At 39.6% G+C, this 14,304-nt stretch overlaps 3 protein-coding genes across 3 annotated transcripts; 1 reads left to right on the top strand and 2 right to left on the bottom strand.

The window, feature by feature from the left end:
- The first annotated feature begins 1,436 nt into the window (after window positions 1-1,436).
- Window positions 1,437-3,421, top strand: LOC107092461 (cytochrome b-c1 complex subunit 7). Its single transcript, XM_015386957.1, has 4 exons — window positions 1,437-1,514; window positions 2,358-2,426; window positions 2,847-3,013; window positions 3,215-3,421. The coding sequence occupies exons 1-4, from the start codon at window positions 1,496-1,498 to the stop codon at window positions 3,290-3,292; spliced, it is 333 nt and encodes a 110-aa protein (XP_015242443.1). The 5' UTR covers window positions 1,437-1,495; the 3' UTR covers window positions 3,293-3,421.
- A 352-nt stretch (window positions 3,422-3,773) lies between these two features.
- Window positions 3,774-10,251, bottom strand: LOC107092463 (leucine-rich repeat-containing protein 14B-like). The gene is made up of 3 exons (XM_015386959.1): window positions 9,802-10,251; window positions 9,082-9,710; window positions 3,774-4,717 (listed from the first exon to the last, which is right to left on the bottom strand). The coding sequence occupies exons 1-3, from the start codon at window positions 10,075-10,077 to the stop codon at window positions 4,030-4,032; spliced, it is 1,593 nt and encodes a 530-aa protein (XP_015242445.1). The 5' UTR covers window positions 10,078-10,251; the 3' UTR covers window positions 3,774-4,029.
- A 1,442-nt stretch (window positions 10,252-11,693) lies between these two features.
- gatad1 (GATA zinc finger domain containing 1) lies at window positions 11,694-14,161 on the bottom strand. Its single transcript, XM_015386953.1, has 5 exons — window positions 13,707-14,161; window positions 12,838-12,960; window positions 12,688-12,747; window positions 12,419-12,602; window positions 11,694-12,343 (listed from the first exon to the last, which is right to left on the bottom strand). The coding sequence occupies exons 1-5, from the start codon at window positions 13,896-13,898 to the stop codon at window positions 12,153-12,155; spliced, it is 750 nt and encodes a 249-aa protein (XP_015242439.1). The 5' UTR covers window positions 13,899-14,161; the 3' UTR covers window positions 11,694-12,152.
- Window positions 14,162-14,304: the final 143 nt, after the last annotated feature.

Below are 14,304 nucleotides of genomic sequence, written 5' to 3' on the forward strand. Positions count from 1 at the left end.
AGCTTATGATAAATATGTGAATTTATAAAATATCTTATAAATCCTAGTTTGATCCTGTAAAGGTTTGGTTCTTGATATCACCAAAACTCACCGACAAGAAGATACTGACTTTAAGAAGTGTACTTATTTTAAACATTTGTATTCATTGGAAAAAACGATATTTCCTTTTAGAAGGGTTTTTTCTTTTTTACTTATTTAAGTTATAACTGGGAACATAAAAAAGAAGCAACAAAAAAATAAATAAAATAGAAATGAGAAAGATTAAGTTACCATTTATATTTTCTCTTTTACCATTATCTTTATATACATAAATTACGGTGTATGGCGTTTCTATTCGCAACTTGAATCCTTTAACTTAAAAACAAAGGCTTAAAATTTGGACCAAAAATATAGATTTAATTTTTTACGTTTTGTATTTGGAATGGATTAATTAAAATGTCTATTAGACATAAAAAAAAAAGTTAATTCCTCCACTGTGAGTTCAATAAAGTATCAATTTCATAAGTCATTAAGTAACACAGTCACTGCTTCTTTCAAATTTAGAATACTTCCCAACAGTGTTGTCTAATGCAACAACAGAAATAAAGAAATTATAAAAGTTTCAAAACCCCGCAGCTTGTACAAAACTAATGTTCAGTCCGTGCATAAAACTGGTTCCCTGTAGAAGACAGGCTTCAACATTCACTACTACTACTTGTCTGGAACACCATAACAAAGTCAACAGTCATCATTTATAAGAACTTAGAATTTTGTTCAAGTAAACACACCCATTTTACAAGAAATACTAGTATTGGAAATTAGAGCCTACCAACAGAAGAAACTAAAGCTGTTAAAAAAAAAACGTTTTCTATAGAGGAATATACCAGTGAACCTAGAATCTATTACCTCAATATATTTCATAAACAAAAAATAAAGTTCTATATAAGGTGTTATTGAAATAATATATTATAGAAACAATATGTTATTGAAACAATCTGGGGGTATGTATGTGTGAGCATACATAAGCATATGTATATTTGTATATATATATGTATATATACCTTGTTTATTGATTATGATCAAAATAAAGATATATCAATTTGAGGGTCAGTTATTATTGCTGATGAATTTGGGAAAATTACATTGATTAGTGTAGCATGGTGATTTTCACTTTCATTTATTTTTATTTTATTCATCTCTCTATGTGTTGAGTATATGTGTATATGTATGTAAGTATGTATATAGATGTATCTTTTATTTTTATGCTTTTTTGTGTGTTGCACCATTAGTGTAATTTATTTTATATGGACCCCATTAAGAAAAGCAGCAGCATCTCGCTGTAGCTAATGAGGACAGACAATAAAATACAAATAAAAACATATATATATTTTTTTAAATAAATGCCATAGAGCGAGTTTAAGCTTGATGTCACTATTTCCAGACTTTTCCGGTCTTGTGCGAAAGCGCGGAGGCGTCTTTTACCCATAACACACCGCGGTCGCTCTCAGTGGTAAAGATGGCGTCCAGGGCACCAGGTAAGAGAACACCGCTTCTGTTTAAATAACATTTCCACATCCCCAAACGTCTTGTCAGGTGACGTATAAAGACACTCGGTAGATTGTCAAACACCACGTAGCTTTATTCTTTGTCTTCTGCACCAAAATGAGTTTATTTGGCGTCTAATTTGTGTGTGTCCTTTAATGTCCCCTTGCTATCTGATGCTAACCGGCTGGGTATTGATAGCTTAGCATTCCCCGCTAAGGCTAAATAACAAAAGACGTGCCATTATAATCGATCTATAAACATTTTGAAGGTATTTCTCAATAACCAACCTTTTTTTGTATGCAGCCTTTTAAATATATTATTTAGCGATGGCCAATTGATATACTTTGTCCTGTTTATACGTTTGTTCATCAAATCAAAGCTCAGATAGTGTTTAGCTGTCAACAGCAAGCTAATGGCATTTTAATGCCATATATTTTAGAAGGCTTTTTTTTCGTCTGCATTTTGTTACACAGCAAATGACCTCCAGATAGTTATAAGGGAAATGTATATAAGTATCTCTTTGACGAAAAGGTTTTCATCAAAATAAACAGTAAATGCATGCTTTCAAATGTAAGACATAGAACTATCATACTATATGGTTTGTCCACAGCGTGTGTGTGTATATGTCAGGAAATCAACAATTGTTTGTCAGCTCTAAAGCTTTGTCAGCAGTTGCATATGTGACAGCAACATACTGAGTTACTTTGAGTTATCTGACTTATTTTATCTTTCGTTGCACTCTTTTGTTTTATATTTTTATTTTGCCTTATGCCTTTGTTATTATATAATGTCTTCGCCCTTGACTGAGATTGTTTGTGTTCATCGTGTTACAGTTGTGACAGGCCGGCTCATGCTTGGTTTCCGGAAATGGTATTACAACTTATGCGGCTTTAACAAGCTTGGTAAGTCCATTTAAGATGTTTATAAAGTAGAATATAGAAATTTTGTACGTTTAAATCCTCATGTGAAGTAATATCGCTTTCTGTTTGGTTGTTTGAATTGTAAAAAAAACCCCTAATTTTTGTTCTAAGCTGAGATTGTTAATATGCTTACCTCCATGACTTATTTCCTTTTTTTGATTGGAAAATGGCTATAGATGTACATCAAAAATAATGAATTGTGTGGAACAGTCAAAAGCAACATATTGCAAATCCCCTGCTGTTTATTTTTCTCTTCTTTTAACTTTAATCTTAACTTTTTGAATCAGTACATATGTAGATATTTACAGAGAAAAAAACCTGCTATAAATGTAAAAATCTATAATGATCAGCCATAGACATGGTTGTTGGATCTCCAGAAACTGATTATGTTTACTGTTGCAGGTTTAATGCGTGATGACACAATATATGAGGATTCAGACGTGAAGGAGGCCCTAAAAAGGCTTCCAGAGAACGTTTATAACGACAGGACATTCAGGATCAAGAGGGCCCTGGATCTCTCAATGAAGCAGCAGCTTCTCCCAAAAGATCAGTGGACAAAATTCGAAGAGGCAAGTTTTTAAACGAATAAGTGAATGGTTTTCTTTAGAAGACCCTTGAAGTGTGATTCAGTATGTGGAGAGTATTGTATATGTGTGTTAAGTACAGAATTGTCCCAATGAGATAATCGTTTAAATATTTCATTTTGTCAACCACTATCAGATGTGTTTGAGGCTTCTATTTACTTCATAAATCTAATCTGTTTGTTGTAGGATGTCAATTATCTCACACCATACCTGGAGGAGGTGATCCGTGAGAGGAAAGAAAGGGAGGAATGGATGAAGAAATAACACTTCCTGATCACGGTTGTTATGTGGTTGGTGCACGACTGTCCCTTGGTGTAATATGTAAAGTTTTAAAAATGAGATGTAACCTATATAAAAACAATGCTCAATAAAGAAATGTGGATTTACATTTTAGAGGGCAGATGTGTTTATTTTTTTTTTTAAGATTGGTTTATTTGCATGACTATTAAACTAATGTATGCACTTAAAGAGAACCTTGAATGCAGTAGTTTATGCTCACACATTTCTTTCATTGGAGAAACATAAAATGGTGTATAATAAGCATCCCACAGCATGATGTTGCCATTAATATGTTAAATAATAGGGATGACTTGTTAGAGGTTGCTTGCACACATTAGCAGTCCTTACAGATGGTTAGACTGAATTGGTGAATTCGACTTTTGAAAGTAACTGGTCTTTCAAAGTTGAATGATGCAAAATATATACACTGCACGCATTGAAATAGTTTTATTTGTAAAACATTTTTAAAACTATGTTTATTTTTATTTCTCTATAACAAAGTCACAGTTCAACACATTGAATATGCAACTTTACCTTCATACAAACTGAGTTTAATAACTTTTTAAGGCAGCTGCAGCTAACTTAGTTTCTTTGTCATCAGATGATCCTGTCATTAATTTATCAAATTTGTTTTTAAAATAATGCAACTTAAACTCATAGAGGCAAGGTCAAAGAAATTTGTCCAAAACCCCTGAGGATCATTAATGTCCACTTGTTGCTCATCAGGAGTTCTCATTACCTCTCTGAGCCTGGGATCTCCTGGTATCCACATCTGTTATTGTTCCAATAAAGTTTCCAATCACGTTGTTGAAAGATTTTAGCATCGAAACTCCAAGTTCATTGCTGGTTTCGTTAATGTCCGGATCATAGGTGCCCATGAGAGGTGAGCACACCTCCACTTCGCTTCTGTTGGCTCTTTCCAAGATGCCTGAAAGCTGACCCATGGTCTGCTGGAACAAGTCTCTGTTGTAGTTCAGCAAGACCGCATCTTCCAGAGGATAAGCAACATCTTCAGAGTAGCAGTCACGGGGTGCAGGTACCTCTATGTACCTCAGTTTAGGAAAACCTGTTGTCAACGTGGAGAAGAGCCTCCTCAGAGTGACAGAGCTGAGAGGATTTCCCAGAAGTTTTAACTCCTTCAGTCCCTGGCAGGGGGACAGAGCATTGGTGAAGGTGGTTAAGTGTTCATCCTGGATGTCGCACTCTTCCAGGATGAGGGTTGTCAGCGTGGCGGAGCATCGGCTCAGGAGTTTGTGAAACGCAGTGGGAAAAGAGCTGAAGATATTATGTCCGCTGAGGTCGAGGTGGACCAGGGTCTCGCTGTGCAGACTGTTGGCCAGGTAGGTCATATCCACACGGTTCAGGCAGCAGTTGGCCAACTCCAGACACTTCAGTGGTGTATTGAGAGGACTACGGAAGGTCAGCAAAGACAAGTTAGAACCTCAGGCTTGTTTGATGCACATAGTTTTATGTAGTTGTTATAGATAAAATAATTTTTCCATTTATTTTTACACAAAGCTTTTAACCACTTTGTTGTTTAGTTTGTCAATATAAAACCTGGGTTATTTCTTTAGTTTATAACGGTATATATATATATATATATTTAGCAGCACTTTTGCTCAGTTCAAAAATGTAGTTCTTTGTAAAAAGTATGTACACTGACTAATCTTTTAATCATTTTTCCATAACTGCCTTCAAAATTTTCTGGTACGTCAAATCTTAAAAGCTTAATGTGAATTTAACTCCATACTGAAGGCAAATCTTTACCAGTTTTTTACATCTTGACATTTTCCTGCTATTTTCAGAAAGTTAAAGATCAGTCGAATTGAATGGATAGCATCCATGAACACTGATTTAGATCGTTGTTCATGGATGCTCTCCGTGAACACCGATTTTTGCTTTAACTGGATCCTATAACAAATTTATATACTATAATCTTATCAATACACCCTAATGGTGGTCTGCTGTCCCTAGTCTTTCAGAGCCTCTTTGTAGTTTAGCAGCCATCATAGTTGATAGCTCTATCTTTTCATTAACTTCAACTAGCTTCCCTTTCCTGCTGAAAAAAGCATTCCCAAAACTAAGACAACTTTTATTGTCATTTTGTATAAACAGTGTATACAAAACGAAATATTGTTTAGTACAGCTTTCCAGACAGTAAATGAACATTTCCATCCCATAAAGTGCAGCAGTGATCAAATGTAAACGGTGTGGGAGAAAAAATTAAATAAAATAGGCAAAAAATGCATTGATACGGAACTTTAAAGCATTAATATATATGGTGCAAATATGCAGTGTTTTTGTTTGGTGTTATCAGTGTGATGCAGAGTCTGTGACATTAGTTTTTTTCAACAGTTCAGCTGTCTGATAGTGGGAAAGAAACTGTTGTAGAATCTGATGGATCTGCATCAAATGCTGCAAAGCCTCTTCCCAGCGGGCAGCAGGGAGAACAGTCCAGACTCAGGACACGCAGCGCTGGGATGAAATGTTCTGTATGGAGGGAAGAGGAGCCCCAGAGAGCCTCTCTGCTGTTCTCACTAATCTTCTTACTTTCCTTCAGTCTGCGGAGCTGCAGCCTCCACATCACAGATTGAGACAGCTGGTCAGAACCCTCGCTATGGTGCTTCTGTAGAAGGTGGTGAGGATGGGTGGGGGCAGGTGGGCTCTCCTCATCCTCTGCAGGAAGTACATGTGCTTTTGTGCCCTTTTGACCAGTGAGGTGGTGTTTACATTCCAGGTGAGGGTGTCTGTGATGTGCACCCTCAGGAATATGGTGCTGCTGACCACCTCAATTGCTGAGCTGTTGATGACCAATGGAGCGTGGTTAGGAAGGTTCTTCCTGAAGTCGAGGATGTTCTCCTTCATCTTCTCCATGTCCAGAATCAGGCTGTTATCTTTGCAACGGTCCACCAGCTGCTCCACCTCCTCTCTGTAGTCCCGGTTGTGGTCGTCTCTGATGAGGCCCACCACCGTGGTGTCGTCTGCAAACTTCACGATGTAATAGGTGGTGAACCTGGGGATGCAGTTGTGTGTCATGTGTGTGAACAGCAGGGGGCTCAGGACGCAGCCCTGAGGGAAGCCTATAGGGTGCTTAGGGTGGCGAAATCAGAGATATTCTGTCTGACCCAGATTGACTGAGGTCTGAGGTTTTTGAGGAAGTCTAGCAGTCAATTGCAGAGGGGTGTATTGAAACCCAGTGGTTCCAGTTTTCCTATCAGATGTTGTGGGATGATGGAGTTGAAAACTGAGCATAAAGGTGTTCTTCTCCTCTGGGTGTGCCAGGCTCAGGTGGAGAGCAGAGGAGGAGATGGCGTCTTCAGTTGAGCTGTTATGTCGGTAGACATATCGAATGTTTGGGGGGAGACTGGGTGTGTTTTGTTTTCTTTAACCAGCCTTTTAAAGCATTTTATCATGACAGGAGTCTGTGCGACAGGCCCGTAGTCGTGAAATGAGATGACCTGAGGCTTCTTTGGGACCGGAATGATGGTGACTTAAAGGAGAAGTTCGGTTTTTTACACTTTAAGCCCATTTTCTGTAGTGTCCAGGATGAAATCGAATGATCGACACCAAAAGTTTGACANATCAATACACCCTAATGGTGGTCTGCTGTCCCTAGTCTTTCAGAGCCTCTTTGTAGTTTAGCAGCCATCATAGTTGATAGCTCTATCTTTTCATTAACTTCAACTAGCTTCCCTTTCCTGCTGAAAAAAGCATTCCCAAACCTAAGGCAACTTTTATTGTCATTTTGTATAAACGGTGTATAAAAAATGAAATTTTGTTTAGTACAACTTTCCAGACAGTAAAAGAACATTTCCATTCCTTAAAGAGCAGCGGTGATGAAATGTAAACTGTGTGGGAGAAAAAAAAAAATAGCCAAAAAATGCATGATATGGAAGTTCAGAGCATTAATATACATGGTGCAAATATGCAGTATTTTTGGTTTGGTGTTATCAGTGTGATGCAGATTCTGTGACATGATTTAGAGTTTTTTCAACAGTTCAGCTGTCTGATGTCCTGTGGGAAAGAAAGTATTGCAGAACCTGCTGGACCTGCATTGGATGCTTCGAAGTCTCTTCCCAGAGGGCAGCAGGGAGAACAGTCCATGATGGTGGGTGTGAGGGGTCATTTATGATGTTACGGGCTCAAGACACGCAGTACTGGGATGAAATGTTCTTTAGGAGGGAAGAGGAGCCCGATGATCTTCTTTGCTGTTCTCACCACTCTCCTCACTTTCTTCCAGTCTGCGGCGCTGAAGCCTCCACACCACACAGCGAGACAGCTGGCCGGAATGCTCCCTATGGTGCTGCTATAGAGGGCCGTGAGGATGGGTGGGGGCAGATGGGCTCTCCTCATCCTCCGCAGGAAGTACGTGACCAGTGAGGTGGTGTTTACATTCCAGGTGAGGTTCTCAGTGAGGTGCACCCCCGGGAATTTGGTGCTGCTGACCACCTCTACAGCTGAGCTGTTGATGACCAGTGGATCGTGGTTTGGACGGTTCTTCCTAAAGTCAACGATAATCTCCATCTTCTCCATGTCAAGAATCAGGCTGTTATCTTTGCAACGGTCCACCAGCTGCTCCACCTCCTATCTGTAGTCCCGGTTGTTGTCGTCTCTGATGAGGCCCACCACCGTAGTGTCGTCAGCAAACTTCATGATGTAATAGGTGGTGAACCTGGGGATGCAGTTGTGCGTCATGTGGGTGAACAGCAAGGGGCTCAGGACGCAGCCCTGAGGGGAGCCTGTGCATAGGGTGACGACATCAGAGGTGTTCTGTCCAACCCAGACTGACTGAGGTCTGTTTTTGAGGAAGTCTAGCAGTAAAATTGCAGAGGGGTGTATTGAAGCACAGCTATTCCAGTTTTCCTATCAGATGCTATGGGATGATGGAGTTGAAAACTGAGCACAAGGGTGTTCTTCTCCTCCGGGTGTGCCAGGCTCAGATGCAGAGCAGAGGAGGAGATGGCGTCTTCAGTTGAGCTGTTATGTCGGTAGACAGATCGAATGTTTGGGGGGAGACTGGGTGTGTTGTGTGTTCTTTAACCAGCCTTTTGAAGCTTTTCATCATGACAGGGGTCTGTGCGACGCCCGTAGTCATGAAATGAGATGACCTGAGGCTTCTTTGGGACCGGAATGATGGTGGCATGATGGTGACTTGAAGCATGCTGGCACTATGGGTTTGTCCAGCGAGGTGTTAAACATGTCTGTGAGGACACTAGCCAGCCGACCTGCACACTCTTGTACACCCGCATAAAACATGAACCGATCTATACCTCTTTTTTTTTAAATGTAGACAGAGTTGGTTTTATTTATTTTTTTGGTGACTTAAAAAACTGTTTTGGTCTCACTATTTACCAGACAACCTTGTTCCAAATGTTTATATTCCCTAAGTAGCTTATAGCTAATTCTATTCTGCCTCTTTGTAAATGTCATCTGGCACTAGTGGCTTTTATTGATAGTAATTGGATCTAACTGAGCTCCATGAGACGGATGGAATAGGATTTTATGACACGACTCTTCTTAATCCAAACAAAGTTGAGGGGGTGTGAATACTTTCCTACATCTTTGTCCCCAGCTGACCTGCAGCTGTCTGTCCTCACTGTCATGATACCAGCAATGTTAAAAACAAAATACCATCCATTGCGAAAGAAGAGCCTTTAAAGCTGCCAAATTTTTCAGATAACAGATCTATAAGAAGAAATGCCTACCCTATCTTTGTAGAAACACCAACCTTCAGTGACCTTGTTGGCCATTTAACTGTCTGGTTAGGAACTCACCATAGAAGTCTGCGAAGATGTCCAGTGAGAGTCGAGAACCCAACATAAAGCTCAGTAAGGTTGCCAAGCTGTGCCAGTAGACTGCCAATGGTTGCCAGGAGATCATCATCATCAGCGCCCAGCCTCCTAACATCCAGCGCCCCCGCTGGTAGCGTCAGAGACTGCAGTTTGGGGAACTCCACCCTGGACAGCAACACCTCCAGATGCGGGGCCTCCAGGGGAACGTTGTGAACCACTTCTAGCTTTGTTAAGGACTCGGGCTCTGCTATGCGAAGAACATAGAACAGCTGCTTTAAAGCCAGAGAGTCGGCTCTAATGCTGACAAAATGAACCTTTAGAGGACAGTGGCGGAGAAGCAAGAAGGCCTGAGCGACCTGCTCGTAGTTACGGCCTGTCACAAATCCATTGAGGAGGACGTTGACAGAATGATGAAATGAAGATGGGTTCACATCTCCCGCCTGCATGGCCGCCATCGTCTCATAACACATTTGGGACAGGAGCTGTGTCCGAGCCCATCGACCCAAGCTGGACCTGCATGGACAGGCTTGGTGCTCAGTGTCTTTGAGGGCAGTCAGGTCTACTACATGCAAACTCTTGGCATAGGTCTTCGGAGGAGACAGCACATAATCCTGTAAGGCATCATCATTAAGTCATTGCAAACCAATGTTTACCAAAAAAAAAACCTTAAGCATAAAGATCCAGACCAATTTAGGTTTTTACCTTTAGGCCGATCAGAAGTGCTTGTAGGCAGGCCCGGCAGGTGCAGGAGGTGAGGTCCAGTTCACAGTCATAGGACCGTCCCAGGAGTCTCTGTATGTTGAGCTCAGGAAGAGGCCATATTCTCACCAAAGCATGCAGGAGATCAGCCTGCTCATGAAGGTAGCAGGCCTTGAAGAGAATCGGATAGAGGTTAAAAGACACGCAGCTTAAGTTCTCCAACGCCCCAGAACCAGTCTGGATGAAGCCCTCAGCCGCAAGGAAGCGCAGGGACTTCATGTTCTCAAGGTTTAAGTGAAGAAACAAGATTGTTCTGATTGCTTTCAGCGTTTCCTGTCCTCTGCAGCGGCTGCTTGTTTTGATATTCAGTCTTTAGTCTGGTATTTATCCAGGACGGGGCTTGTGGTGTTTCTGAGGTAGCAATGCTTGGGCTTGGAGTTGGGGGGGGGTCTTGTAATGGGTAACAGCGTTGATGTTATTAATAGAAACAGCTGTCTCATGTCCTTCGTCGGGACACGGTGTCTGACTTTCAGCAGAGATAAGTGGAAACAACCTTTGAACACTGCCGGGAAAATTTAATTGAAGACAACTAAATTAAGTTTGTTTTTTTTAATCATTAAAATGGCTCTTTGGCCAATTTCTCTCAGAAATAAATATAAAAAAAATATTCACATATAGTGCTGAATTAAATTACACTTTATATGTAAATAATTTTATGTATTCATTTTCATTAGCTTTATTTTCTTTAATATTGTTTCCTATTAATATTAGCATGGCATATTTGTTTGGTTCAAACTGGATTAAAATTAGAAATGCTTGTCATTACATATCTGTAATCAGTTAAGGTGAGTATTGTCTTACATTTTTATCACACCAGCAATTTTTGTTCTTCCTCTCTTTATGATATTGTGGTTCTGTGGTTACTTTAGGGGGGAAAAAGCCTTTTTTTTTTTTTTTTTACAAAAATTAAAAACTGCCTCCACAATAACAGGATTTATATAAAGCGAGAAGACCCCTCTGATCTTAAATTAACATCCTACATATTCATCAAAACAATTGTCACCATGTTGGAAAGTTATGCAGTTGTTAAAGGACAATATATTTAAAACATTTGATAGTTATTTAAAGATTATTTGGCACCATTATATATTTAATCGTTTCCCATATTTGAAAATGGAAAACTGTATTTTTCAATAATTTTTAAAATCACTTTAAAGAATCAAGTCCAAATTGATTCTAAAAGTGAGCTCTACCTTAACATCTGTAAAAGGTGCTGAAAGACATTTCCCCAGATGATAGAGTTCCTCACCCTATCTCCACATTGCAGAACAAACTAGTCTCACCTGCTTGGGTCCAACCCTGAATGCATTTCCTGATCAATCTCTACTGTGAACAAAAAAAAAAAATAAATAAATGCTTAACGTCCTCCAACATGGCAGTCCATTTTCATCTGAAAATCTCATTCTAGCCACATACTTCCCATCACTGAAGGTCAATGATAGGGCAGAATAAACATGCCTAAAAAAACAAAAAATGTAATTATTTTCCACTAATATTGTGGTTTTCTTTGCACTAGCTACCAGCATGTAGATGTTCTTTGAATGACCTTGAAAGCTTGTTTATCCAGATTCCATTTTTGCAGGACTTTACTGTAACCTTTGCTTGAAAAATTATGTATGGATGTGTGTGCTAACTGCAACCCTCTCTTCCCTTCTCTGTGGCAGAAAACTCCCTTTAAGTGTAATACCGCCCTCTAAAGGGCTGAGGACAAAAAATTTTTTTATCCTTGTTAAAAATAATGTGACTAAAAGTGGGTGCTTCTGCGATTTGAAAATTAAGCTTTGCTTAATTGGGTTTATATTAGAAATGCAATGGATCTCCCAGCCCAAAAACAGCATCTGCAAAAAGATGCCGAGGTCTAACTAAACACTATGTCTTCAGAACACATGAATGCCTCAAATTGGATCAGGTGGTGAATGGAGCATTTAATTAGCACTGGAAATGGACCCATCAGGGGGCCAAGAGTGGAGCCTCTGGTGTTGTTTTTGCTATGAGGGAACTAGATCTTCCCACAGACTCCACAGGTAGAACATAAACTATCAATACTATTCGCGACAAATCTATTATTATCTGATCAAAGCACAACTGCTACAAGTTGATTTTTTTTATTGTCAAATACAAAAGTATTTTTAGGCTGCATAAACTGTTACTTTAAATGTACTTACAAATGGTTTGTCCTGAATCCGATTGCAACTTCCCTTTAACTGGAATAAGTTTGTTTTCTCTATACATACACATATTTACATTCATCTGTTTCAAAGCAACAGAAAAGGTCCATGTGTCTGAAAGTCTTATTAACTGGAGCTGCTGATAGACTCATTGGCAGCCAGCACTGATGTGGGTCCTATGTGGGTCCAGATGAAGCCTTTTTCAGGACATAGCGGGATGGTGGGGAACGGAGAGCTGCGTGACTTGAAATATTCAGAAGGCGCGTGGCACACAAACTCCAAATAGTCCATTTTTCGGGGCAGATCTTCCTCTGGGCCTGAGATAAAGCACTGTGCTTAAAAGCCACATAGAAAAACCAGGGTAAAATGCATAATTTCACACAGTTGCTTACCGATGATGTATGTCCCTGGATCAAAGTGGTCGCTTGGACTGGCCTGAGTGGGGATGAGCCACGTCAGAGCCGCACTCTTCTCACAGTACTGGTCCTGCACAAACCCTCGGATCTGAGCATAGTACGGCTTCCCATCGTCTTCATCTATGACCCTGATCACATCACCTATCTGGTAATACACACCCTGTAAAAACAAACAGAGCTTCTGGGTTACCAGATGACCATATCAATGTATATGGATGAATTCAAAAAAACACTGACTACCATACCTTGTAAAATATAGATTCTGATGTAATGATTGTTGACACAGATTCTGGTGCTTTGATTGGCTGTGAAGGAAAGAGTATTCAAGTGTGAAATACTGCAATTCATAACTAAGGAATAAAAAAAAAAACAACTCAGAAGAATAATTTATTTACATTTTTTAGTTTAAATATGTGTCTTCTTCCTTTGCCTTTTGTTGAGACTTTTTTCTCAGAGGCAGGAGCTTTGTACTTGGTACTTCTTAGTCGGGCAGACCTCCTGTGGATCTCCTGTTTGGACTAGAAATAGGCAGATATCAAATATTTGAACAAATCAAAATCATGATTTAATCCCCATTGATTACAATTTAACTCATAGAATATTAAAGACAAATAACTTTTTTTTTTCAGTGGATTGAATCAATTTTAAATTACTATTTCAGTATACTATAACAATACCTGATGTGATTTTTTTTGGCTACGGTATATGAATTGCTTTCTGCATCGACAGAATGTGAATGCTAACATGCATGCAAACCATTATACTTTATATTAATCTGTCATATACTATAAAAGTAAAGTATCTGAGACTAATATTTCTATAAAAAAATAATTCAAAGCATGTACTTTAAGTAATTTTATTTGTAAGGTTTTTGATGACAAAACAGCTGAAGAAAATACTGTAGAAAGATTTAACTTAATAGAAGTCTGGCATATCAGAAATCTGATTCTTGTTTCAGGATGGCTTAGGAGCTCTTCTGGCGACCTGTATATAATACTTTGTTGTGACTTGCATTCTATTGTTTAACAATAACGCCCCTACATACAGCAGCTATAAAACTAAAGCAAGCGCTTCCTCAGCTTGCAGGTGCGCTGTTCTGCCGCTTGGGGGTGCTATTCAGCGATCTTCTTTTGGACTAACCAAACAGATATAGCGCGTCAACTCCCGGGTTTTAAAAATACGTGCAAAACCGAGCAACAAAAAACACACAAGTGCTATAATTATAAAGGCCACGCTTTTAAATCCTATTCTATGTGTGACTGACCTGTTTTCCACCGCCGTTACTGGGTATTGTGCTGGTGGACACGGCGGGTCCAACGACTCCGCCGCCGCCGATGCTGCTGGTGTTCTTCCCTGTGCAGTTGTTGCACAGTATTTCACCCTGGTTCCCCTTCTTCCACATCGAGGAAGAGTTCGTCTTACAGACGGAACAGCACGGTTTTATACCCAAAGGCATTTCAACCGAGTAATCAAAAGAAAGTCTACAGACCACGAAATTATTACAACGGTGTTCAACAAAAAAAAAAAGAGCTCCACGATCCACCACCGACAAGAGTTCACTATCAAAACCCTCACTTACGTAGCTGCAGCAAATTGCAGCTGCAGTTATCAGAGCAAATAAAAGGCACACAGCATCTTGAAATAACCAATGGACACACCAATTCGGTCTATTGAATGTATGTCGCTATTATCCTTAGCAGCGGTCCCCGTCTTCCTGTCTTCTTCCTCTAACGTTAAACAGAAGGACCAACTACAGCGCCCCCTACAGGACTGAAAGACGATGCAACAGATTACTAGGTGTGCTCATGTAGTCTATAAACTCAATTTATACATATATATATATATATATATATATATATATA

Source organism: Cyprinodon variegatus, unplaced genomic scaffold (assembly GCF_000732505.1).
Source record: "Cyprinodon variegatus isolate N-32 unplaced genomic scaffold, C_variegatus-1.0 Scaffold382, whole genome shotgun sequence".
Classification (NCBI taxonomy): Eukaryota; Metazoa; Chordata; class Actinopteri; order Cyprinodontiformes; family Cyprinodontidae; genus Cyprinodon; species Cyprinodon variegatus.